Source organism: Monodelphis domestica, chromosome 1, assembly GCF_027887165.1.
Source record: "Monodelphis domestica isolate mMonDom1 chromosome 1, mMonDom1.pri, whole genome shotgun sequence".
NCBI lineage: Eukaryota > Metazoa > Chordata > Mammalia > Didelphimorphia > Didelphidae > Monodelphis > Monodelphis domestica.
The window spans coordinates 520,900,886-520,927,218 of NC_077227.1; the positions used below are offsets into that span (position 1 = coordinate 520,900,886).

Genomic DNA, 26,333 nt, shown 5'->3' on the forward strand with positions numbered 1-26,333 from the left:
ATAGGTCTCATGGAAAAAACCCAGGATGAGACCACATCCTCTCTCGAGCTTACACACACTCATGCGTGTAGATATACAGGCATGTGTGTGCATGCGTTCGATCTATATCCGCATACATACACACACACAAATATATGCATGTAAGGTATTCATGCAGGCATGGATGTATGCACGGATATCTAACCAGATACATTTGAGTGATATCCTCCGTGAACAACAGACACTCAAACCAACCCTTTAGGGTAATCACACAACTCGGAGTCGCCCTCCCGCAGATTATTTTCCACGCAGAATGGGGCTCCTTCAGGGTCACGGTCCCGAAATAGAACAGAGCTGCTCGGGACTTAGAAGTCCGGCGGGTCGGGGAAGGCTCGGGTTAAAAGGGTTTCGGGCCCAGGGGAGGCTTTCCAAGAGGGCTAGCTCTCGGGAACTGCCTAGACTCTGTGCCCAAACCTTCGGGGCGAGATGTGAGTGAGCAGCAATAGGCTAGGTGAATGGGCCCCGTGCTGGGGCTGGCTACCAGGGGGTCAGTTTCAATGAATAGATGTTGAGTTGGAGGGGAGGGGGGGGCGAGGATGGGGTAGAGTCTAGGGGCTCTTTTTCTAAAGCCCGGCTCATTTGCATTGAAATGCAGGTCCATAAGTACCAAAGGAGAAGGATTCCACTCACGTACAGCCTTCCCACTATCCTTTTTCCAACCCATCTCTCCTCCTTGTGTTCAGAGATCTCGAACCCCTTCTCCAGGAACCCAAAGAGGACAGCTTACTTTGGCTGGGGGGAGAAATGAACCTGATTACCTGATTGGATTCGTGATAGGGGGATATGGACCCGCAGAATAAACCAACGATTAGCCAGAAGGAGGGGTCCCCGTGTGCGTGAGTATGTGTGAGTGCGTGCGCGGAGGTGGGATGGGGAGGGAAGGGGACCTGTCGCAAACCAGGGCCCTTCTGAGGAGTGGAGCCGAGCCGCAGGCACTAGCTCGCAGCTACGAAACCATTCATGATTTTGGTGACGTTATTCCAGTTGTGGGGGGGGCGGGAAGGCGGAGCCTCTGAGGCCCAAGGCCCGCCCCCCTGTACTCCTATAAATAGGGCTTCCCGGGCTCTTTGTGGGGCTGAGAGCTCATTGGGAAGGGACTTAGGCACATCTTCTTACTATCCTGTCCTCCGGGTGGTGGTTGAGAGCGGTGGGAGCCTGTGAGGCAAAGAGCTTACCCTCCGGAGGGGGTGTCCCGCGACGGCGAATCCCTCCGTTGCCTCTAAAAGCTCGAGAAAACTGCTGGGCGCTGGGCCACCGCAGTACCCTCTTTCCTCTGGCCAGGGAACCGTTTTTTAAATATCCGAGGGCGTGGGTCAGCCTCCCTTAGGACTTCATGTCTGTATATTTCCCCATTCACTGGTGAGTATTCATTCTTTACCCTTGGCTTCTGATGTACCGAGGGGTCTAGCCTGCCAGGGACTCCTGTTGTCTCCCAGATTCCGTCCCTTTAGGGTACTGTGACTAGTGATGGCTGTGACTTAAAGAGGAGGGGCAGCTCTCCATTCCAGGCGATCGTTCGGTTGAATGCCGAAATCGCACCTAAGGTGGTGGTGGGGGAAGTAGCTACAAGGGTTCCTTTGGAGGTATTGAGAGAATCCAGACAAAGGCAGTGAACTTGGAGGCTTTGCCATAAGTGCAGGATGTCTCGGGGTGTTGTTAGGGGAGAGGGTGTAGCAACCGTGACCAATATCCTTCCCACTCCGCACTGTGCTCCAAATGCCCCCTCCTCAAATGAGGATTGATGATAGAATCTCGTGAGTGCTGTTTTCTTCGGCGACAGAGACAGTCTTGTTTCCCCTTCTCTTCTTTCCACCCCTTACCCCCTCGTTTTTTCTTGGGTTTGCATGCATGTCTTGATGTATATAAAGTGCTGGAGATGGGCAGAGCGGGTGCTGTGAAGGCTACTGTGGGTATTGGGTGTTGGAGGAGGAGGGAGCCTCCTAGGGATGGGCGGGGGGGGGGGGCGGTGCTGGTAATAGTGTGGTAGTGGTGGTGGAATATCTGTGTGTGCGCGCGCCTTCTCCCTGCACTCCCAGAGAAGACTGATATCTCCTTTTGACCCTATGGCTTTCCTTCTCCCCTTTGAAAACCATCCGAGTTGAGGGGGTGGGGTGGAGGGAAGCAGCTGATCTAGTCCCAGCTGCAAGAAAGGAGCCTGGAGAACACAAATCAGCAACCTGGGATGGAATCTGTGGCGAGGACTAGGGTGGGGGTGGGGGTAGGGTTGGTGGAGGGGGGATGGGAACAGAGGGGAGCGACTGTTCTGATGGCGTGCTTGGAGGTCCTTAGGGGCTGGGGGATGGATTGATGTGGGGTGGGGATGGCATGTTCAGATTTTCTGGGGTTGGGGACTGGACCAATTGAGGTAAACTGAGACCAGACCGATAGGTTTGGGAGTCTGTTGAGATTCCCTGAGTCTGGGAGCTGGACTGATGGGAGAGTGTGCGAAGATCCCGGAGGGTCTGGGGTATTCACTCTTGATTGGGGTTGTGGAGATTGCTAAGAGGGAAGGAGGAGCGGTTTGGTTTGCAGAGCCGGGCCTCAGAGTCGACCTCCTGCAGGGTCTCAGAGCTTACTTCCTTCCTGCTGAAGGGGAAGGATTCAAGCAAATATTTAGCATCTCCCTCGGGTTGGGGAGGGGGTGTTGAGGTGTGAGGGAGCGCGGTGCTTGCAAAACCTGTTCCTACATGTGAGAAATAGAAGCTTCTAGAGGAACCTCGGGTCCCAACCCAGGGTGTTTGTTTCCTGGCAAAGCAGACTTGCCTGTACCGAGCCAGCAAGGTTAAGGTTGGCCGCTTGCAGCCAGCCTGAAGCTGCTAAGCCGAGATGGAACTGGAAAGTTTGAAGCTTTTTCCTCCCCACTTTCCACAGCTGCAACTCCAAACCCCAACGAGGAGGAGAGAAAAAGGGGGCGCACTGGTCTGTAAAAAATCTGGGGCAAACACAAGCCTTCCCCTAGGGGCTGAGGGTCTGCTTACTGGGGGGCCTTGAGGAAGAACCTTGGACATAGGGCAAGAAGAGCTCAGGAGATGAATGCTGCCTGCTTCTCCCGGGGTCTCCAGCCTGACTCTCTTTCTAGAGGGAATATGATGAACTTGATGCTCCTGGAAAAGCCAGTGCCCCTTTAAGCGGGGCGTGGTTGCTGGACTCAGGAGACAAATAACTGATGAACTCCTCAGGCCCCCATCTCCTACCTCACCTTAAGTTTACCCAGCTGTCCTCACTGACTTTAACTAATGAGCATCCAGGTAGACTGGCCAGTCAGTCTTGCCCAGCCTACCTGGTTTTCGGTGGAGAGAAGCATTAATTTCTGGGGTAATATTCCCACACCCTAATAAGCTATGGTAAGAAGGACTTGGCTTTTGTTTTCTTTGGAGCTCTGCCTCCTATGTATTTAGTGTTACTTTGTATGTGCATGGGTTAGATAGTGAAGATCTGAGAAGATGCTGATACATGTCTGGAAGGCATGCTCACTATTATTTATGGGAATAGGCATTGTGCCCCACAGTCTTAAGCCTTTGACTACCTTGGGTGTGTATAAATGCTTCTTTTGTTGTTTTTTCTTTTTTGGAAATCCCTTGTGCAAACAGAGACAGACAGTCATTAAGGCTGTGGGTGTGCTTGGTATGGTACCTCAGCTGACCAGAGCTGTAGTTGGGGCTGGAAGAGAAGACATTGGTTATTGTGAAGTGTGGGGAGGTAGAGACCCACTCAAGATATATTAATTAAGTACATGCTTCAGTTTAGAGGCACCAGGGACTTTTGGAAGAATTCTGAAAGCCTCCATATCTGGAACTTGTCTCTACACATGTGGGAAGGCTGCATAGACATCGCTATCATGGTGATGAATCTCTTTATAAAATGGCAGTTTTGTACTTTTGTTATTGTCCTTATCATTGTTAATAACAACAAAAACATTACAAGGAGGCAATTTAGTTGAGATGGTTTAGAGGGAAATGAATTAACTCCTGGTGCCTTCCAGAAAGGAACCAGACAGGGAACAAGGATATAGATGATTCAGCGGGAAGAATGGAATGAATCTGGAATCAGAGGACTTAGATTCGAGTCCTTTACTTTGTTACTGCCTTTATGATCTTTGACAAATTATTTCCTTCTCTCTGGCCTATTTCCTTCACTGGCAAATGGGAAGGATTCGGCTAGATGATCTTTAAGGTTTTTTATATTGACAAATCTTACAATTTAGGATTCTCTCATTACTCCTTGCCCCGTGCCAATTAAAGCACTCAATGCAGGCAGGAAAGAGTAAAAAAAAAGGAAGTCTTTTAATTCCTTTTATCAAACCACTAAGTTGGGTAGGTTTGAGATCAGTGGCCAATGACCATATATCTTTTTATTCAGAGAGATTGGCTGTTCAAGGGCTTATTAAACATTCCCCCTTACTCCCTCCTTTACCCTTAAAAGTTTTGTAATCATCAGAACTCAAAAGTGGAGAATCTGCTGGATTTATAGTCAAGACTTAAAACACGCACTGCATTTAGATAATTAAAGTAACGGCAGTAGAGTGGCTAAAATGCCTCCTGGAGTCAGTAGGATCTAAATTCCAATTCAGCCTCAGACAAATTCAGCCTTGACCCATTCTCCTCAGTTTTCTCATCTGTCAGATGAGCTGGAGAAGGATACGGCAAACTACTTTGCCAAGAAAACTCCAAATGGGGTCATGGAGGATTAGACTCAACTAACTGACAGTGACAACAAAGGGTAAATTCGGTAAATTTAGGTAAGTCACTTAATGCTTCTGATGAGTATCATTCCTTATTTGTCAAATGAAGATGCTAGACTAGAGGATTTGCAGAATCTCTTCTGATCCTATATCTAGAGCTAAAAGGGACATTATAAAGAAAGAGGGAAGTAAACAAGCATTGAGCACCTACTATGTCCAGACACTGTTCTAACCATGTTACAATTACTATATCATTTGATTCTTGGAACAACACTGAGAAGTAGGTTGGAATTATCATCACTTTACATTTGGGGAAATTGGGGAATCTGAGGCAGGACACAATTAAGTGACTTGCTCAGAACCACAGGCTCAGCAAGTCTCCACTGTGCCACCTACTTGCCTCTAGAAAACATCAAGTCTCACCTCGATCATTTGACCTATGAGAAAACTGAGGAACAAAGAGGTTTAGTGACTTTCCCTGAGACACACACAGCTAGTAAATGTCTTCATGATTTGGATTCATCTTCCTGACTCCTAGTCTACTGCCTGTTTCTCATCCTATTTTCAGATAGTTTTTGTGCTAGAACTGTATGGCCTCAAGGGTGAGAACAATGACTTTCTATTCATTTTGGATTTCTTTTCTCTTGGCAGCTCTGATTATCTGAGATCAGCTGAAATGACTGAGGTGATGATGAACACCCCAACTATGGATGAAATTGGGCTGAATAACCAAAAGGATAGCATCTCTTATCAGGTAAGCGAGTCCTGGGTCCTTTTCACTTGATGAGAGTGGCAGGTTGATCACCCCACTACTATTCACCCAGATAGAAAACAAAAGGAAATGTGAGGAAGTAGCTCACATGGGGAGCTCCATTTCTGTCCCCTTTGCAAAAATATGGCTAATCAGGAAGAGGTACTAAGGGAAGCATTTTAGGGAATGCATTTTGTGGATTTAGTGCCCTTAAGGGCTCTTTACTTCTCAAGAAAGACCCAATTTCATTTTAGTGTCCTATAGCAAGCTAATATTCTTGGACTTAAGAAAGATCTGGGTTTAAATCTTCTGATATTTGTATATGGGAAATGTATTTAATATTTTTACATATGAGCCTCAGTTTCCCCATTGGGGATAAGAGTATCCATAACGCTGACAATATGGGATTATTATAAGTCTCTAAAGAAATAAAACTGGTAAATCACTTTAAATCACTTTATATTAAATGACAGCGAGGTCTTCTCAGAACTAGAGGTTAATTTATATGGTGAAACCCTTTTTGATTATTTTTGGCACAAAAACCAGTTTGAGGCTTGGTGTCATTGATTTTTTTTCTTCAAATAAAAAATAAAAGAAAATATTTAACTTGTGGATCTTGGTTTTCACCTAATTTCCAGTTAACTGAGGTACTGGAACCATTCGTTTTTCTCCTCCATGTCTCCTTTTTTTCTACTTAGCAAAATGCCTTTTGGAAGCAGCAATGAGGAAGATGGAGAAGATGTTTTGTATTGGGGCTAAGGATGAGGACACTTCAATCCTCTTAACTTATTGTGTGAAATTTCCAAGATGGAAGAGTCTTAAGATCCTTTAGTTCAGTTTTTCATTAAGAAGGAATATGCTCTTCTGCATCTCACTAGTGTGACCTTGGGTGAATCACTTAACTCCGGACCTTTATTCTCTTCTGTTTAATGAAGGGTTGGACTAGATGAGCTCTAAGGATTCATTTCCAACTCTAGATCAATGATCCCCTAGCAATGACAATCCAGTCTGGGCTTAAAGACCTTGAGTTGACCAAAGCAGCCCATTCTACTTTGAGATAGTTTAGTTTTATTTCTGAGGCATCTTCCCCCCCCCCCCACACCCCCTCAAGGTGAGGCAAAAATATCCTTCCTTGTATGTATTGGCTCTGGTTATTCTCTCTAGGGCTAATCTCTCTTCCCTGTCTTTCAAATACCTAAAGGAATTATCATTCTTCTGCCCCAACTTCTTCAGATCATCTCTTCTGTAAGCTAAACATAGTTATTCCTCCTTACTGCTTCCAAATGAACTGGAGAAGGAAATGGCAAACCACTTCAATATCCCTGTCAAGAACCCCCCCCCCCCCAAAAAAAAAAGGTTTGCAACATCAGACAGGCCTGAAACAACTAAAGAGCCCTCTCAAATTCTACCTCTGTTTTGGGTTGCAAGTTTCTTTCCCAATAAGTCATACAGGAGCTTTCTTTGCGGTTACCAGTGAGATTTCCTTTTAACTCTGTTTCCTCTTAGATTATATATCACAAGAACTTTCAATGGAAACTACAGGATTATTCAACTCAAAAAGTACTTATTAAGCAGATATTAGGTGCCTGCCCCCAAGGAGCTTACATTCCATTGGGGTAAAATGAACATGGGCACAGATAAATCACAAAACAAGTGAGTAAACATAATTGGAGGGCAAGGGAAGGATCCCTAAGGATTGCAGAAATTAGGACAGATTTCTTGTTGGAGATCACAGTCACTCTGAGCTTTGAAGGGTGATAGTTTCTGAGAGGCTTAGGTGAGGAAGGAAGGCATAGGTGAGACATGCACCAAGTTATGGAAATGGAGTATGGATGTTGTGAATGTAAGAATGAACAGCAAACAGATCAGAATTCGAATTCATAAGTGGGAATAATGTGGTGTCAGTGTAGTGAGAGAGGCTGGCATCAGAATATGAAGGACTTTAAATGCTGGACAGATAAGTGTATTCAATCCCAGAGACAATTGGGAGCTATTGAAGCTTATTGAGCAGGAGAAAAACAGAATCAGATCTGTGCTTTAATAATAAGAATTTGGCAATTGTGTGGAAAATGAACCAGAAGCAAGGAGACCAATTAGGAGTCTATTGTAATGGTCCAAGAGAAAGTTGGTAGGGACCCAGGGCAACTGGCAATGTGAGTGAAGAGAGAGAATTGTATCATTAACTCTCACCACCTCATTTTGACAGATGATGAAAATGAGGCTTAGAGGAGAAATGACTTCTTGCAAGGTCTCTCAGCTAGCTGTAGATTTTTACCTCCCTTTCCACTACCACCTTGTATTTGGGTGGTCATAGACAGTTGCTAGTTTCCAAGAGCAATTTCAAACTCATTGAATGAGTTTAAAACTTTTATCCTTGTGATTTTGGAAAGAGGGGAGAGAGAGAGACAGAGACAGAGACAGACAGACAGACAGAAACACACACACACACACACACACACACACACAGATAGAGACAGAGAGAAAGAGAGATATGAAAAGTGACCCTACTGAGTTTCTGATCTGCTCCTGGCATTTCTTTCATGTTCTCCACTGTTCTCAATGAAAACAGAGAGTGTTTTCATAAATGTTGTATGACTAATTTCTTCAAAACCTGCTCAAAGCATATGCTGGGTAATTAAAACTTAATTTCCACCAGAGCTGTTATGATTGGCCAAGAATGACACTTTGCTAAAGGCCTTCCTTCATTTACATTCTTGATCTCTTTTCCGGAGAGTTAGAGGATGTAGGGATGGGGGAGGAGGGGTGAGTCTCACAGCTCACCACTTGGCATTCCTCCTGAGGATAATAATAGTATTTGGGACTTATCTTGTGCCTCTTTTCCAAGGAACTAAAAGTGCTTGAGAGCTATTGTCATTCATCTGCAGTGTCCCATGAGCTTGCTGGAAGCCAGGCATTAATCCCTTTTTGACAGATGGAGAAATGGAGGCTCGGTGCTGTGATATAACCTTGCTCCAAGGTCAGAGATGAAGGACCAGAGCCCACACCTTTTGATTTGCGAAGTTCACTCCTCTGGATTTCTAGTCACCAGCTCCTGCCACTATGGGGTGTCTTAGCCGCCCCTCAAAGGAAAAAGTTCCAGAGATTTGCCTTTTTATTGTGTTGTAGAATTTGGATGAGAAATATTTACTGGTCCAAATCAGTTCATGTTGGTTTTTGATTCAATTCACGAGCATTTAGACAAGACCTCCTATGTGTCAGGCACTGTTGTAGCTGTTGAGGATTCCAAGACAAAAAAGAACTAGCCCCTGCCCTTAAGAAGCTTATATATTCCACAGAATTGAGGGCAAAATGCAGATATGGAAATACAAAATAAAGGCTGTTCCAAAAGTCTTGGTGCAGTTTTGAGCTTCTAAAGCTTAAAATTTCACTTAAGACTCTTGGGACTCCTTCTAGGATAGAGGGAATATTAACACCTAGGCTAATAGGAATAGGTCTCTTGTAGGAAGAGGTTCCTGAGCTTTGCCCAGAAGGGAGCTAGGAATTCCTAGAGGGGAGGTGAGAAAGGAAAACATTGGGGGGGGGCATGGCTGAGTGTTAGCTATGGCAAAGATAGCTTGATGTTTCTGTGGCTTTAAAAAAAATCAAATTAAAATTTTCCTGTATCTTGATTTGGTGCAAATCATTTCTGCTCACCCCCACTCCTACCCCCCCAGGGTGAATGAGCAAGTGGTCAGTGTTAAGTGTGCAGTAATTCTATCCTTAGTTCACTGCAATAAGAGAGTATCAAGACAATGGAATGAAAGGACCCAAAAAGTAGATCCTGGTCACCCAAATCCTTGTGCCTTGGATTTCTCTATCAGAAAAACTGACATGAGTTGCTGCAGTCCCTAGCATAACTTTCTATACTACTCAAACTTAGACAGTATTCTTCCTTTGAAAACATTATATTAAAAAACGTTTTTAATTGAACAAAAATCAATTATATGTCCCTCTTTCATAGTTTTTTTTTTCTTCTCAATCAGAGAGCTAGCACAGTCACTGCCTCATGGAACCTGCTCAAGGTGCATTTGCTCCCCTTTTATATTAAAAGCAAATTGGGGTGAACTGGGTCAGGGGATTGCCAAATAGAAGTCCACCTCTTGGTCAACTCTGGCCTTTTCCTGTTGCAGCCATGAAAACTCAGGTTTGGCTTCCTTAGCCATCAACATCAAAAGCAGCATACACCTATGGAGAGTGAGGTTACCTGAACTTCAATGTGAAGAAAGAGAGAGGGGGGGAGGGTGGGAGAGAAAAGGAAGGAGGGAGAGGTGGGGGGAGGAAGGGAGAGGTGGGGGGAGGGAGAGAGGGAGAGAAAGAGGTTTTATAGTTTTTTTATGCTTCACCCCCTAGGCTGTCTGACTTGCCCCTTCACTCCGGTGCTTAGGGAAAACCATCCTTTCTTGCTAGGCTCCTTTCAAGTGGGGAGCTTGCTGGGTTCTAACTGTAATCTTTGGATTTCAATTTGAAACTCTTCTCTCCCAAAGCGCCTGGATTCTGATAGAGTGTTTCCCTCCTCCCCTGGGTTAGGCCTGATCTTTCTTAAGTGGCAGATTTCTCCTTCCCCTAGGATCACTGGCTTGGTCTGGAGGAATTTCCTCTGGATTAGCTGATGCTTTTCCAGTTGACCACTGTAGCCCCTTGTGCAGCTGGATGAAATCACTTCTTAATCAGCTTCCTTTTTCTCACCATCTCTGCTCTTAGTTCCTGGGCACCAGCTGTCTTGTCACCAGCTATTTTTCCCTTTTACTCAGTTGTGAAATTAGCATTTCTATAGCCCACCTTTCCATTGGATAACCTTTTCCTCTTCAGAGAGGCTGAGGCTCTAATACAGACTATAAATAGACAAGGGTGATAATTCTCCACACATCCTTAGGCTAATCCATTGAATGACTGAGTGATAAAGAGGTCTTGGGTCATAGAAGGAGTTTAGGGCCCAGAATCAAAGAACCTTAGGGCACCTCTTGACCTCTGTTACTTCCTACCTGTATTGACCTTGGAAAAATCATTTAACCTCTTTCAAGCCTGACTTTTTGTTATTCACTTGTTTCAATTTTGTCTCATTCTTCATGACCCCATTTGAGGGTTTTTTTTGGCAAAGATACTGGAGTCCTTTGCCATTTTCTTCTCCAGCTCATTTGACAGGTTAAGAGGTTAAGAGAGGTTAAATGATTTGCCTAGTCACACAGCTAGTAAGTGTCTGAGGTCTGATTTGAACTCAGTGCAGGTCCAGAGCTCTATCCACTGCACCACCAACTGTAAAATGAAAGGCATCAGACATCTATAAAATGAGATTAGATTTAGGATTTCCGAGGTCCCTCCCAGTTCAAAATTGGTTTTGCTATGGCTGTGATCTTTTTTTTTTTTAAGTCTCACTGATTGCTCTGAGGCACCTAAAGCATCCCTTATCTTGGCATTTATGGCTGAAATCCTGAAATTCTTTTCTTGAGGGTTTATATTATAGGCAGGAGTGATGAATTCTCAATTAGCAACTATCAGAGTGTAAGATCATTGGATTTTGAGGGCTCTTATCTCAGATACATACTGACTGAGAGGTCCTGGGCAAGTCATTTAATTTCTCTCAGCCTCAGTTTCTTAATTTGTAATATGGAGATAATAATAGTACTTGCCTCAAAGAGTTGTTGTGAGGCTCACAGATAAACCTCACTTGTACAATGCTTTACAGACCTTAATGCCATATATATGTATGTAAATGCTAGCTATTTTGATTTATAGCTATAATCTTTTTTTTAAGTCCTTACCTTCTGTCTTAGAATCAGTACTGTGTGTTGGTTCTAAGGCAGAAGAGTGGTGAGAGCTAGGCAATGTTAAGTGACTTGCCCAGGGTCACACAGCTTAGAAGTGTCTGAGGTCAGTTTTCAACCCAGGACCTCCTGTCACTGGGCCTGACTCAATCCACTGAGCCACCCAGCTGCCCCCTATATCCCCATTGACCCATGTGATCAAGCAGTTGTTTTTCTTCTGTGTTTCTATTCCCACAGTTCTTCCTCTGGATGGTGTTTTTTCTCATGAGTCCCTCAGAATTGTCCTGGGTCATTGCATTGCTGCTAGTAGAGAAATCCATTACATTCCATTGTGCCACAGTGTATCCGTCTCTGTGTACAATATTCAAGGAGCTCACATTCTAATGGGGGAACCAACATGTAGGTAACTGGACCTGTCAGACTAGCAATGCTTTCCCTATGTACCCAGAGATAGTCAAGACACACTCATTCTTCTTTACCTTTACTTACAGGAAATATCAACTAGTCTAAAGAATAGTTATGCTTGAATCATTTCTGATCATAAAAACAGATCAGTTCAGAGAAAGTTCATGATTCCTTCCTTCCTTCCTTCCTTCCTTCCTTCCTTCCTTCCTTCCTTCCTTCCTTCCTTCCTTCCTTCCTTCCTTCCTTCCTTCCTTCCTTCCTTCCTTCCCTCCCTCCCTCCCTCCCTCCCTCCCTCCCTCCCTCCCTCCCTCCCTCCCTCCTCCCTCCCTCCCTCCTCCCTCCCTCCCACCTTTGACACCCAGGGTTTAACCCTACAGTTCCCCCATTTGTCAGATGAAGGGGTTGGACTCTTTAAAGATCCATTCCAACTTGATCATTCTATGTTTTATTGCTGGATGGGTATCCTAGCTTTTCGAGGGGAAGGAGAAAGAAAGGAGGGAGAGACAAAGAATGTCTCCTGCTTCTGACTCCTGACTTAAAAGGGCTTGTTAAGTGATAGATAACCCTTTGCTTTTGGGTTGTATGGAGTGACCCACCATTATTGGGTGGAGTGAGGGTGGGATAATTGGGAAGTTTAGTAGCTGTGGTCAGCTCCAAATGCTGTGCTTATCTGGAGTCTTCCAAAGAGCTCAGTAAAGCATTGCTTAGTGATCCTGCAGAGGAAGCAGTTCTGTGGCCACCAGAAAATGATCTACCACAAAAAACATCTGACTGAAGGTCCTCTGAGCCTTCAGTTTCTAATGGCACATGCAGACATATCAGTAAAGTTTTAGCAGTTTGGGCTGGGTGATTCCAGTCAGGAAGTTAAATTTTAGTGGAAGACCAATATTCAAAACAATTTCTCCTACCCTCTACTTCTTCCTCCACGCCTTATTTCTACCACCAGATGTTATGCTTTCTGAAAATGTAGCACAGGCTCCCCCACCCCCCACTACTGAATGACCAAAAAAGGTAGTTCAGTCTGAGTGTATATTTGAGGAAGAAGAGTGAATTCTCTTGAGAAGCATTAGGTATTGGTCCTTATGCACAAGTTCTTTTTTATGTTAACCCCTTCCTTCCCATTGAAAAAAGGAACATTTCTTTGTGGCTGGCACCTAAGCATTTCATAGCAACTGCTCCAGTGGGGAAGACTTGGATCATAGGATCACAAATCTGGAGATAGAAGGGAATTCAGAGACCATGAAGTTCAGCTTCCTTTTTTTTTTTTTACAGATAAGGAGACTGAGACCAAAAAATTAAAATAATTTGCCTAGCACCACACTGTCTAAAGTGTTAGTGACTGTCTAAAGCAGGTTATAAACTCAGGTCAATCTGACTCTTAAGTGCAGTCATCTATCCGCCATGCCATGCCATGCTGCTTTTTCTAGACGAAAGAGCATTGGTTTTGTCATAATCAAATCATTATTTATCAACCAACAATCATTTCTTAAACACCTGCTTTGTGTGAGGCTCTGGAGATAATAAAATACAAAAAGTGAAATAATCCCAGAATCCTAGATCACTGGACAGGATCTTAGAGATGATTATATTTACTTCTATGGCATCCTCAACAAAAGACCATCTAATCCATAGACCTGGTTTTGAATCTTGGCTTCCATTGATCCATATGTGGTCCTGGCCAAGTCAATGTAGCTTTACTGACTCAATTTTCTCATCCATAAAATGATGATCATGATGCTTTTTTCAGTGTTTATCTCAGCAGGTTCTTGAGAGAAAAGAACTTTGTAAACTGTGAAATAAGGCAGTGGATAGAGTGCCTTCAAATACCAACCAATTAGAATGCTAGTGGAAGTATGAATTTAAATAAGCCTTTTAATAAAAAATTGATGCTTTTTCTTTACATCCCTATCTTTTAAAAAGTTTTTTTATTTTCCCCCTTTTTTTCTAGTAACCACCCACCTATCCTCAAGAGAATTCATTCTTATTACAAAAAGAAGTATAATTCAGCAAACATGTTGAGTTCAGTTAGACATGTCTGATGGCATGTACCTCATTCCTCTGTATTCTACCATCTCTTGGTCCAGAAAAGAGGGGTCTGGTTTGTGATTGGTCCAGTGGAATCAAGAGGCAAGCCTTAATTTTTTTCTCAAAGACATGTCTGTGCTATTAGCTAGGTATGATAGATATTGTTCTTTAATACAGTGCCCTTCCCCATAGTAGGTAAATATTGATAAATTACATAAAACGTCAGCTGGCTCATACTGAGAATATCAGGGCGCCTTTGTGAGCCCCTAGCAGAATAAATAGTCTAAGTAAGCGCCCTGGCTCCAAAGTAGGAACAATGAATTATATAGAACTTGGTGTCATAAGCATTTTCTCCCAGTCATTGACCCAGTCTCCCAACTTGGATGAGAAGGAAGGAGGCCTGCAGGGGTAAGGGAGGAGGAATGTGTTTGGGTGATGGATCTTGTGATTGTAGCCAAGAGCTATTCCTGGGTGTCTAATGAATGTCCTGAAATGATCTCTCAGGGATATGTCCTGAAATCATCTCTTGTGGATATGGAGACAGCCACTCATTCCCACGGGGTTGATGGTTTTAAATGCTTCTTGTGGCAGAGAAAGATGTTCTCCAGGGGGGATGAGGCTCGTTCCTCTCCAGCCCTAGCAGCCTGTGGCACTTTTGTCTGGGTGCACAGCTGGCTCTCTTGCCTCCCCATCTGCCCTTCCCTCCACCCCACTACCCACCCCCCAAAAGAAAGACAGCTTTTCTGGTTTGCTTGTTTTATTTTGTTTTAGATCAGCAAGCCCAGTACTTTACTCGGACCTCATGACATTCCCCTATATGCACAGGCCAGTCTTAGAAACTCTTTGCTCCTAGTCCAAAGTGGTCTTTTCTCTCTCCTGCTGTTAGATGAGCATTTTGACCAGAATTGGGACTATTCTGATGAGTTTCTTAATAGGAAAACCTTCTACTGGCAATGATTTGTTGACTGTGACTGGCAATCAAAAAGGAAACAAACCCCAGATGGGTTCATCTAAACTTATGCTCCTGCCACCCTATCCTTGGGCTGTTGACAGTTACAGTGTGGTTGTCCTAAATAGGGAAGGGGCGATGTTCCCGAGTGTAGGTGGAGCAGCATGAACTGCTGGTAACTCACCATTGGAGGGAAAGTCTCAGCATCTTTAGGTCCCAACACACTCAGATGAGCACAGGCGTAGGCTGCACCCAGACAAAGTCACTCTTACTGTAGCCAGAGTTATTGCTCCCAAATCCTTAAAATGCTCTCTTCTTCCCTGCTTCCCCACTTCCCAGAACAGAAGAGGCCAAAAGGTGCGTTCCCACATTACCAGGACTCCCGACAAGGTTGCCAAGCTCAAAGGTCCTAACGGGATGGGTTTGGGGATGGTCAAAGATTTTGTGGCTCTTGGACTGACAAGTTGATTGCAACCTTAAAGCAATTTCTGCTTCTTTACAGTCCCTATTATAATAAAAGCTTATAACACTGAAAGCACTGGCTATTAGGACCCACCAGAGTTTCTGATTGTATTTTATTTCAGTGAAGTCTATGGAGGACTCTGGTGAATAGCAGTCTTATAAAAAATGCACATATATACACACAACTAAAAAAATACCACATATATTTAAAAACATTTTTTAGATATTTCAGAAAAACTCAGTTATATTTTAAAATATTAATTTTACTCAGGAAAACTTGTATATATAAATGTTGTTTTTCTTTGAAGGGACATTTGCAAGGTGGCATAATAGAATCAATGCTGGATTGTGGCTAGAGGACCTGGGTTTTCAGTGCTCACTTCTTTTCTTTCAATTTGCTAGCTGGTAACATTTGGCTAAATCACATTATCTGTCCGGACCTCAATTTCTCCACCTGTAAAATGAGAGGTAGACTAGAGGACCTATAAAATCTGTCTAGTTCCAAATCTGACCTTGTTGGATTATCGGGCATTATTTGGAATGTTCCTATACTTATCTATCTATCTGTCTAGTCAGTCTAACTCATCTTTACTTGGAGGTGACCCTGGGTTCTCAAAGATTATATCTGTGAGAATATAAATTCTAGTGGTTTTTAGAAAGTCTTTAAATACAGACCCAGCAATGAAGAACTGCTATTCAAGGACCAACCCAACTAAATTTAGAGGGGCTAATCACCAGAGGTTTTGGCTACCAAATGATTAAATTATTTTATTCTATTTAAATTAAATATTTAATTGATCATGTAATAGCTACTTCTATAACCACTTTTCAAAGCATGGCATAGGTATATATCATCTGTGTCAATGAAGGGAGTATCTATATTGGTGAAATCATAGATAATTGAAATGACCACATATATTTCCATCTTTTTTCTGTTAATTGTACTTGAAGAGAAGAACCAATTTCATCATTTCAGAATATCTACTAGTGCTAAATGGATGCTATGTAGCATAATATTTGACCATCTATTGACCTTAATTTTCTTTATGCGGTAGAACTGACTCAGGGAACTATGAACGAACCGAGATTTTATGTCTTCTTGGGTTCTAGGTAGTAGAGTTATAGTCCTAGGAGGACACAAACCAGGAATCATGGTGGCCATTTCTCTTCTGATTTTAGGAATACTAAATTAAAAACCAAAACAAAACCAAAACACCCTCTGGCTCCAGTCTCTTTGCTGGCTCTTGGGAAGAATAGTGTTGTGGGCATTTTGTTCCTTGACATTAAAGCTTGTAGCTCTTGGCTGCACCGCAATAGGCAAACAGCCTGGTAATAGAAACTATGTAAACGTGGAATACTACAGAATTTGTTTTTAAGAGGAGATTGCTGTTTGTTAACATGAAAAAAAAATATGTCTTAGAGTTGAACTTTGCCCATTATATCCATAAAGATAGCAAATGCTAAGTCATCAATACTGCATTTACTTTTATAATCTCTTCTACCATGTGTGTATTTTTTGAAAAAATTTATACTTTTGCTTCAAAATGCAGGTTAGACAAGATAATTTCAATATCTAGGGCAGGGGGCCTGGGCCTCTAATCATAGCAACTATCATTAATCTTAAAGATTATTCCCATTAAAAACAAAAAGTAGTGGAATTGTACAGTTGAAAGGGTCTTTAGTGGCCTTTTAATCCAATCTCCAATGAAGTACATCATTCCCCTCCACATTGTTTTTGACACTGAAACACTTCTGGTGACAAGGAAACCCACTACCCAACAGGCTAATCTATCCATTTATAGGTCATTTTAATTATGGGAAAGTTCTTAAATTTTGTAAAAATCACGTGTTAAAACATGTGTAAAAATCTTTCTTCTTATAATTTTGGCCCATTGTGTTGTAGTTTTGCCCTCTGAAGAGACTCATTAAGTGCATCCTTTTGTCTACAAGGAGTGGTTGAGATTCATGTTGAGCTGACAGACAACTAAAAGTATTGGATTTTTTTTTACATGAATTATGACATGACCAGGCCTCTTAAGTATTATACTTTTAATGCAATTGAGTCTTTCAACCCAATGAAAAACCTTGCATTTAGAGAGTGAATCTGATTCTGGTTATAATGAGTGAGAATTATTCTAAGTGGAAATGTCTTTACTGGTAAGTGAAAATTAAGGAATAATGTCCAGGTGAAAGGCAAAGGTTCAAGACAGAAATTGGGGAGTCCTCAATAAAGAAAGTGTAATTGAAGCCATGACAGTACCTAAATTCTTTCAAGAAATAGTGCAAAAGGAGAATGGAAGGTCAGGGAAGAGCTTTTTAGTTGAAGGTTTGGGAGAATAAGTAGAAGATAGAAAAGGAAATCAGGAGAAACTAGATCGAAGGAAAGAATTAGGAAGGTGCAACATCATGTCAAGAGAAGAGGGAGCCTTCCCAGAAGTAAGGGCAGTCAAGCATCACTAAAGGAATGGGGCAATGTAGAGGATTTGGCCAGAAATAAATCATTATGGAACCTAGTGAGTAATTTCATCAATGTCATAGGAATAGGATAGACCTGATCACATCATTGCTTTGCTCAAGAAGCTTCAGTGACTACCTTTTGTCCCTAGAATGACATAAAAGCTCCTTTGTTTGGCATTTAAGCTCTTTGCAATTTGGCTCCAACATATCTTTCTATACTTTACATTCCTCCTCTCTTACACAACATTCCTGCCAAAATAGCCAACTTATCATTTTTTGACAACAGTACAGAACATTACATCTCCCAGCCTAGTCAATGTCCTCCTACCCCTTCTTCCTTTTAGAACCCAGGCTCCCTTCTAGAGCCACCTACCAATCGAGGCACATTCCTGATCTCTCTGCCTCACTTTTTCATACTCTACTCCCCTCTGCCCTATTCTGTATCTACTTCATATTTGATTTTCTGTATATATATTGATTTTTCTAGAATATAAGCTCCCTGAGCTCAGGGACTATTTCACTGTCTGGGACTTAGTAAATGCTTGATGAATGTTTATTGAATTGGTTTGAATTGATGGGAGCCAGATTTCATGAGCTGAGAGGGAATGGAAGGTGAGGTGAAGAAGTAAAGACTGTGGATGTAGACCAAATACACTTGAAGAATTAAACTTCAAAAGGGAGGGGAGAAATTAGCTAGTGTCTAAAAGTGGCCATAGGGTCAAGAGAAAGTTTTTAATAAAATAAGAGAGACTAAAAATAAAATAAATATTAAAAAGTATAAGTAAAAAATAAAATGAAACAGAAGGAAAAAGGAATTGAAATGGAAAGACTGATGCAATAATCTTGGTAAGGATTTTCCAGAAGAGGCCCCCAAGGAATTTGATCTGGCATATAAGAGAAGGGATTATATTTAGGGAGGTCTATGACAAGGCTGATCTAAAAGAATTCATTATAGATGGCCTCCATCTCTTCCCACAGATGTGGGCAGCTTTGAAGAAAGCATTCCCATGAGCATTCAAAGGTTTCATTCCCTCACTGATTCATTAGTTATACAGTGATTAGTCTTAACATTTGGTGGGAAGTTAGCTCTCCTAATAGTTTTCTGTTTGGTAGTGTTGCTTTGAGTGGAGAGACCACAGGATGGGTGTGTGCTTGAAAGATGCTTTGCAAAGTGGTTCAAAAGTGGAATTTACACAAAGCATTTCCTTTCCCTTCCCTTTTGAGACTTAAACACCTTAAGTCTAGCATACAAGGAAGTGGCTAGCACCCAATTCTGATGGGGAAAGGACTTCTTGGAGGGGACAGATAGCCTTTCACCTCTAGCCCAGGGAGCTGGAAGAGGAAAAGGAGAGTGGATAAAGGAAAAGGAAAAGAATAGGTGTTGACTAGATCTTCCTTCCCCTACCTTAAATTTAACCCTGATCTGCCAGACACAAAACACATTCAACCCCTTGTTGCTTCCATTACAAAATGCAGTCATTATTCCAAAGGAGAGGGAAAGAAATGGTTTAGGGAAGATTTTTTTTTTTGCATTTATCAAAATTGAATGCATGTGTGGGGAGGGGGAGAGAGAGGGGGGGTGGTGGTGGGATAGGAGAAAGGGCGTTACACAAAGGTGGAAAATAGTGGTGCCTGATTTTATTTGAATCACTAATTTTACACTAAGCTGTCTATGTTATAAGTCAGCTCCATCTTGGAAGAATAAACAAAGATAAAGATTGTTACTGCTTTTTATTAAAAAAAAATTTTTTTAAGCCAGTGACAAGGGGGTAAAGAAAAATCTCTTACTTTGAATATCTGTCAAGAAGACTACTACCACTCTGCAAAATTCTAGTGTTTCACAATATGTGTCCTCATCCTCAACTGAGGAGGTGGCAGCTTCATTAATGTCTCTTCTGTTTCATAGTGGGCAAAAATAAGATTATCCATAATGAGACTCAGGGCCAGATATGACATTGGGCGATGGATAGACATAAGCAGCAAGCTCTGGTGGATCACTTTAGACTCATTAAAAGCAGACAGAAAACTTGTTGGGTATCAGTGGCAAGAGTAGAGAAGACATCCTTTTGGAGTAGTGGAAAGGGCACTCATCATCTACAAGTCAAAAGACAAGGTCTCTGCAGTTTAACTTAGTGTTGTTGTCCTTAGGCCAATTACTTCTCCTCTCTGGTTCTCTCATTTTCACATCTGCAAAATGACGGGGTTGGACAGGATGATTTCTAAAGTTCCTTCCAGAGCTATGATTCTCTGATTATTTGGGTAACATTTCCCTAGCATTCTGAAAACATGACTAAGTCAACTCAAACTCTTTGGGCCTGTCATTTGGGAGAATTGAGACCCAGAGGTGTGAAATGAAAGTATCAGAGTCAACAACTTGGAACTTCCTACTGAAGGGTGTTTAATCCCACTTTGCCTGGACTGGAGCTAGCTACTTAAGGACAAAGCCTATTCTCTTCAGGGTAGTTCAGTTTTGCCTTGGGACCCATTTGATTCCATGGGAAGTTCCATTTTATTCTCAAGTTTGGAGAAAGGAAGTTGCTCCTTCTGGTGTGTCTATTGCCAAATACCCTTCAGGATTCAGACTAATTATTTATTATGAGTCTTTGGCTCATCCTACCACCTCCATTTCTCTCCCTCTTATCCTACCCCCAGCAGGGAAAGCAGGATGTGCAGGCTACTGCTGTCTCAGCTTGCAGAGCTGGTAATTAGCCCTTTGTGTCCTCTTAACTACCTTTCATCTCTCCATCAGCTGGTGTCTGCTTTCCCTATTAGCATCTCTCAGCTCTTTGCTGACCACTCCTTTCCCATTGTAGTAGGCCAGCTCATATGTTTGTCAGGGTGATGGAAGATGGTGTACACAAACACACATAGATATACACAGGCTGAGGGCTGGTCTTACCAGAATCACTAACATTTTCCATTCGAGATGCCAAATATCTTTCTCTTCTCCCCACCCCAGAGTAAGTCAGGTTTAGGTCACCTGGCTCAGAGGGAGACAGATGATAGCCAGGCCCTCAAATTTAGGGCCTTTAGAAACCATGGTATTGCCTTTCAGTTTCCCTCCATGGGTGAAATGGGAGATGGCAAACTTGCTACTTTTACACCTAAGCAAAGTGACCTGATGACTGCTTCTTAATTCCCAAACTCTTTTTCTCAGCTTCACCAGATTCCTTTCTCTAGAGGTCCTCCAGTTCAGTGATTGAAGAGGAATAGGTGGACCCAGTACCTGAACTCTCTATAGGGCAGTTCAGTGGGGGTTGGGGTGAGTGGGTTAGGGATAGAAGTGGGGGGGGGATGAAAACTAAATGCTAGATTTGGCTCAACTGTTCCTACACTACAAAAGAAGTACAAATGTTGTCAGGGCTCTAAATGTTAGCACCCTGGGTTATCTCTCCTTAGTTTCAGTTCTGTTTGGAGCAGAAAATAGATTTGCAAATGCCTTCCTGAAATGGGTATTTCAGCTGTAAAATTTCCATTCAACAGAAATTTGAGATATTGAAATGTCCTCTACTGTGCTAAGTGCTCATAATCTCATTGGTCTCCCCTCCAACCTAGGTTATGAAAGAGTAAACATTAAAAGCTGTCTTCTGTCTGGGGCAGCCTTTAGTTGTTTTTAAATTATTTTTTATTTATTTCATTAAATATTTCCTAATTCATGTAAATAACTCTTAGTTTTTAGCCAATCTTTCAGTATCTCTGTCAAAGCCCTCTCCTTATGCAGTGTGAAATAATTTAGCTTTCTAGGATCTTAACCTTGAACATCATCAGTGGTGGAGATTTGGAAAGTTGGGGAGGCTTTGGCTTGCAGGTGGGCCACAATTGGGTATCACCTTTGGGGGCAGGCCTTGGTGAGGCAGTGTGGTGTCGTGAGATATGGGACATAGTAGCATTATGGTAAAAGGGTGAGAACCATGGGACTTGGAGCCAGAGGTCCTGGAGTCAAAATCTGGCTTTTGTTATTTACTAAGTGCATGATTTTGGGGAATGTGTTTCCCTTCTAAGCCCAAGATTCTTCTTTTATAAAGGGGTTAGGGGGTGTCAATCTCTATGAACCTATGAATTGATCTATAATTACAAATTAACACCTGTAATTCTAGGCATCCTCTAGAATTGATACTGTGCTGGAATTGGATTTGAACTAGAGTCATCCCAGAATGTGAGTGGTGTACTGTAACTCCCTTAACTTCTCTGGATTTCCGTTTTCTCATCTATAAAATGGGGATAGCAGTGCCTTTGAGTTGCTTTTGTTCAGAAGAGGAAGTTTAACCAGAAGTGGGTTCTTTCTTGGGTTAGGGATAGCTAAGAATTTATTTCCCCCTTATTTTTGTTCCCCAGCATTTAACAGAGAGCCTGACTTAACTCCCCCCTCCTCCCCAATCCAATGCAAAACACCCTCAGTTCCTCCCTATCATATGTCTAAAATAGTCCAACTTGAGTCCTTTTATATATATATCTATACATATAGATATATATATTTCCCCCCACCTCTTAAAACTGCAGTTGCAACCTCTCATTTTTCTGTTGCCTTGATGATTAAAAAGCATGACTTAGTGGAAAAATCTCGACCTCCTTGGGGTCAGCCTCTCTCACAGCAGCTGTGAGAGATAAGATTGTGCTGGCAGCCAACAGCTCAGTGGCTTGTTGGGAGCATTTCTGTTTGTTTAGAAGGAAATGTTGAGCTTCTTGGTTTGGGGATTGTTCCTTTTCCCTCCCCTTTTTGAGGTAGAGCCTCCCCCCCCCTTTTTCCCCTTTTTCCCCCCAGAAGAATAAGTTGGTACAATATGCTGATAATATCTCTACTGGGAGACATCGGCCAAGAGGCAGCTCAATTATTACACAATCTTCTCCCCCTCCCCCCCACCCTAGAATTAGCAGGTTTTTAAACCTTTTTTTTAAATGGAAAAAAAAAAAAACCCTAGCAGAGCCTCCTTTGAGCAAACCAGGGAGCAAAGTTCTCTGGCAAGGAAGCAGTGCTGAGTCTTTTGAGTCTCAGGGGACAGCTTTCTCATGTAGTAGGGCCCAATTCCTGGGATAAAAATTATTCAGTTATTTTAATTATAGTATATTAGTGTCTTTGCCTCTCTTTTGAAGATCAGGAATGAGCTGTTGCCTTAGTGCAACTGCCATCAATAAGGAGCCAGATTTGTGGACTCCATGGTAGTCTTGTGGAGCTCACTCAAGACCTGGAAGGGATAACACTAGTTTCTTGAAAGTCGAAGGTCTTGTCTGAGCAGGACAATTAGAGCTCTGGGCAGGCCTCCTGCCTTAGGATGGTGAGCACAGGCTTGGCAATGTCCTCTTTGTGTGTGTGTCTGCCCTAGGTAGAAGGCTGGCCACTATAAGAACCATCCCCATCAAAAATTTACATGCCTTGTAAGGGTTAAAGTTTATTTTGGACTTGATATTTTTCATTCAAGTTACGAAAACCTTTTTGCTCATTGATCTCAAGTCAATCAACAAGCATTAAGTGCCTATTGTGTCATAGGCACCATGCTAGGAGATGGGAATACAGAGAGAAAAAGTGAGACAGCCCTTGCCATCAAGGACCTTCTATCTTTTTCTCTTTTCTTTCCACTGCTGCTGCTGCTACTACAACAATAATTATGATAACCCGACATTTTATTTAAATGTTTAACTCCATTTCCAACTTAGAATTAAATGTAGCATTCCATGGAACAAAATTTATTTTTTAAACTTTAAGGGAAATGCATTGTAGGAAGTTTTATCTTAATTAGACAATCAGACATTTTTTTTTCCTGAACTTACCTGCAGATATTATAGAAAGCTAACAATCAGTTTGGAGGTTTGCAAGTGTTTTACACATATTAAACCAACAGCATGTCCTCTGCATTTTAGGGAAGGGGGAGGTGGTGGGAGAATTTGCCAACACTTTGTTTATGCCATTATTTTTTTCCTCAGGAGAAAATGATATCAGGCTATTTGGGAAGTGGTCTGTCCTGTTGCATTTTCCTTCTTCAGATAGAGCTTTTCCTTCTACTTGCTCAATAACCCAGTCTTATGTCTGGTATAATTTAACTCAGCATGATTGGAGCCAAGGAAAGGGATCTGATGAATCTTGCATAGAGAAATAAAGTAATTTGGCTAAGATCATCCTACCAGAGATTGCAGGAAGAGACTCAGCATCCAGGTCTCCTGACTGTTCATTGTATAATCTCTCAGGTTCTCTTCACCTTTTATCAGATTTTAGTTAGAGCAAGCATGACACTCAATCAGATGTACAAGATGGCCTTTATTTCTCTTTCTTTTTCCATTGTACTCCATAACCTGGGGGTGCAGGTAGGGGAGCTATAATTCATAATATTCCAGAATGTGAGCTGGAGGAAACTGAAGCCTCTCCCTCTTCTCCCTTTTGTAGAGTGAATTTATCCTGGTATTTATCTGTAGTCCTGAGTCTTTGATACAGAGGGGAGTGGGGTACGGTGGTGTAGACTTGGCTTACAGAGGTCTAAGATATTTGAAGCTGAAGCCCATCCCTTTCTCAGATGTGAGTGATCACTTTAATTGCATGAAGGTTTAGTAATAACTTTTTAAAGAGTGTTTTCAGCTGGCCCATGTCTTGCACTTCTGTGGAAACTGCTTGCCTTAATAGTTTTAACTAAGGTCTTGTGCAGACCAGTAGCAGGGGTCAATTCAAACATTCAACTGTATACTTTGATTTCCCTTGTATGATCTGTTAAGTGGGTTTATTTGTAAAAGGGTCAAGAAATAGAAATTTCTTTTTGTCTTGATAGAGGGTTCAAGTAATAGATTTTTTCCCCCTTAGGCAGTTTCCTTTCACTCATTTCACCTTATTTGTGTTATTATTTTCCTGTCACTCCTCTCCAGAACCCCTTTCCTAGAGGGCTATACTTTATCATGAATGAAGTCTAGAAGGGGGAAATGTACAATTCCTCTTGCATTGTCCTCAGTGGACAGATTTCCATTTTGTATACTTTAGTAATGCTGAATTCTTTTTTTAATTAAAAAATTTTTTAACCATTACCTTCTATCTTGAAATCAATACTATTAGTTCTAAGGCAGAAGAGTAGTAAGGATAGGCAATTGGAATTAAGTGACTTGCCAAGGACACACAGCTAGGAAATGCCTGAAGTGTGAGATTTGAACAGAGGAACTTCTACCTTCAGGTCTGGCCTTTCTATCCACTGAGCCCACTTAGCTGTCCCATAATTCTGAGTTCTAAATAATTTTAGCAATTGATGTAGAGATTTTGCTGCTTCTCCCTGGAAGTTTTTTTCCCCTCTGGAATGCCACTACACTGCCTTTTTATGAGGCTTGTTAAATTTTTAATGTTACCCAGTTGTGCAGCTGCCTTAAGATTTAATCCCTGTCAATAGGCCTTTATGGAATAAATAGTTGATCATTCATCCAGTGATGTGGAGAAGATTCCCTGAGGTTGGTAGTTCTCAGAATCCTCCATAGAAAATGGAATGCTTTTCCAATGGGCTCACTTGATTGGACTCCTGCCTAGAGTAGCAGATGCCTGGGATTGGGGCTCTGTCCTATTCCTAATTAGTGGTAAAAGTAAACTTCAACCATATTTATAGGTGGGAAAGATTTCTTCTCTATGGGTCAGCAGGGAAAGGTAATGTGTTAGTGTTCACAATACCACAACCAAGAATGGCACAAATTTCAAGATGACAAGGTTGTCTAAATTCTCCTGTTAGCAGAACTTTGGACCTCCTAATATTTCAGAACCTCTTTAATGAGATATAGAAGTGACCAAGAGAGTTTGATTTAACCATCCACATGAGAAAAATCAAGTGGATGAAGAATGCCTATAGGCCAAACTATGACATGCAATCAGATTGACAAGCTGTAGAGCTCTTTGAGCAATATATGGCAAATGGATAATGAATTGAACCTAGAATTTAAAAAGACTTTTGGGAAATTGCAAAAGCCTTTTAATAACCCTAAACTTCTTACTGGAACAAAGAGCCGCTGTAAACAACAAACACTATTTTCTAGGTTTCAAAAACTTCTCAATTTGACTGTGGGAAGAGTGTGGAGGAGTGAGGCTACCACTTGGGAAGACCTCAAATCCTTTTTTTCTCTTGCATTAAAAACATACATTTTTTATTGATAATCTTTTGTTTTTATATCACCTACATTTTCCAATGTGTCCCTTTTCCTTCTTCCCACAGTCATCCCTCATAGCAAAGCATAAAAAAAGGAAAAGAAGCAAGTTAAACAAATCAACCAAGTAAAAAAGAGCTAACATGTGGTGTTTCACAGCTATAGCCCTCCCACCTCTGCAAAGAAGGGGGAAGGTACCTTTTCATATCTCTTCTGTGGGGCCAAACTTGGTCAATATAATTTCAAAATACTTCGTTTCAGTTTTTTGTTCAAGTTCTTTGTAGTATAGTCAATGTGAATTTTGTTTTCTTGACTGCTTACTTCGCATTTCATCAGTTCATGTAAGTCTCTTCATGCTTCTCAAGATTTATCATAGTCACCATTTCTTAAAGCATAGTAAAGTGTCATTACATTCCTGGGCCACAGCCTGTTTTGCCAAACTATTTGTTCAGCCAAATTTTAAGTTCTTTTGACAGCTGCAGGAGTTCAGTGATCCAACCTTGGAGGCTATCGTAGAGTAGAAATGGAGATTTGGGGGAAAAAGTGGAAAAAAAAGAAATGAAAAAAAAAAGAAAATTCTCACCTTTGCTTATTACTCTAGTCCAGATCTTTGGTCATCGATAATTCTACTTCGATTACTGTGAGAGTGGAGGGCCTGTGGAATGGTGGTATGACCTGGAACTCATTGAAAAATGCAGATGGAAATAT

The 26,333-nt window shown here is 42.0% G+C and overlaps 1 protein-coding gene across 4 annotated transcripts in view; it reads left to right on the forward strand.

The window, feature by feature from the left end:
* The window catches only part of LBH (LBH regulator of WNT signaling pathway), a 78,462-nt gene that overhangs the window by 48,774 nt on the left and 3,355 nt on the right, over positions 1-26,333 (forward strand). For 2 of the 4 annotated variants that reach the window (XM_056813226.1, XM_056813224.1), the window contains exons 2-3: positions 723-875; positions 5,372-5,474. In XM_056813226.1, the coding sequence (XP_056669204.1) occupies positions 823-875; positions 5,372-5,474 (156 nt within the window). In that variant the 5' untranslated portion in view covers positions 723-822. Of the gene's footprint in view, positions 1-701; positions 876-1,095; positions 1,399-5,371; positions 5,475-26,333 lie in introns of those variants that run through there. The other 2 variants (XM_056813227.1, XM_056813228.1) reach the window with 2 other exon arrangements.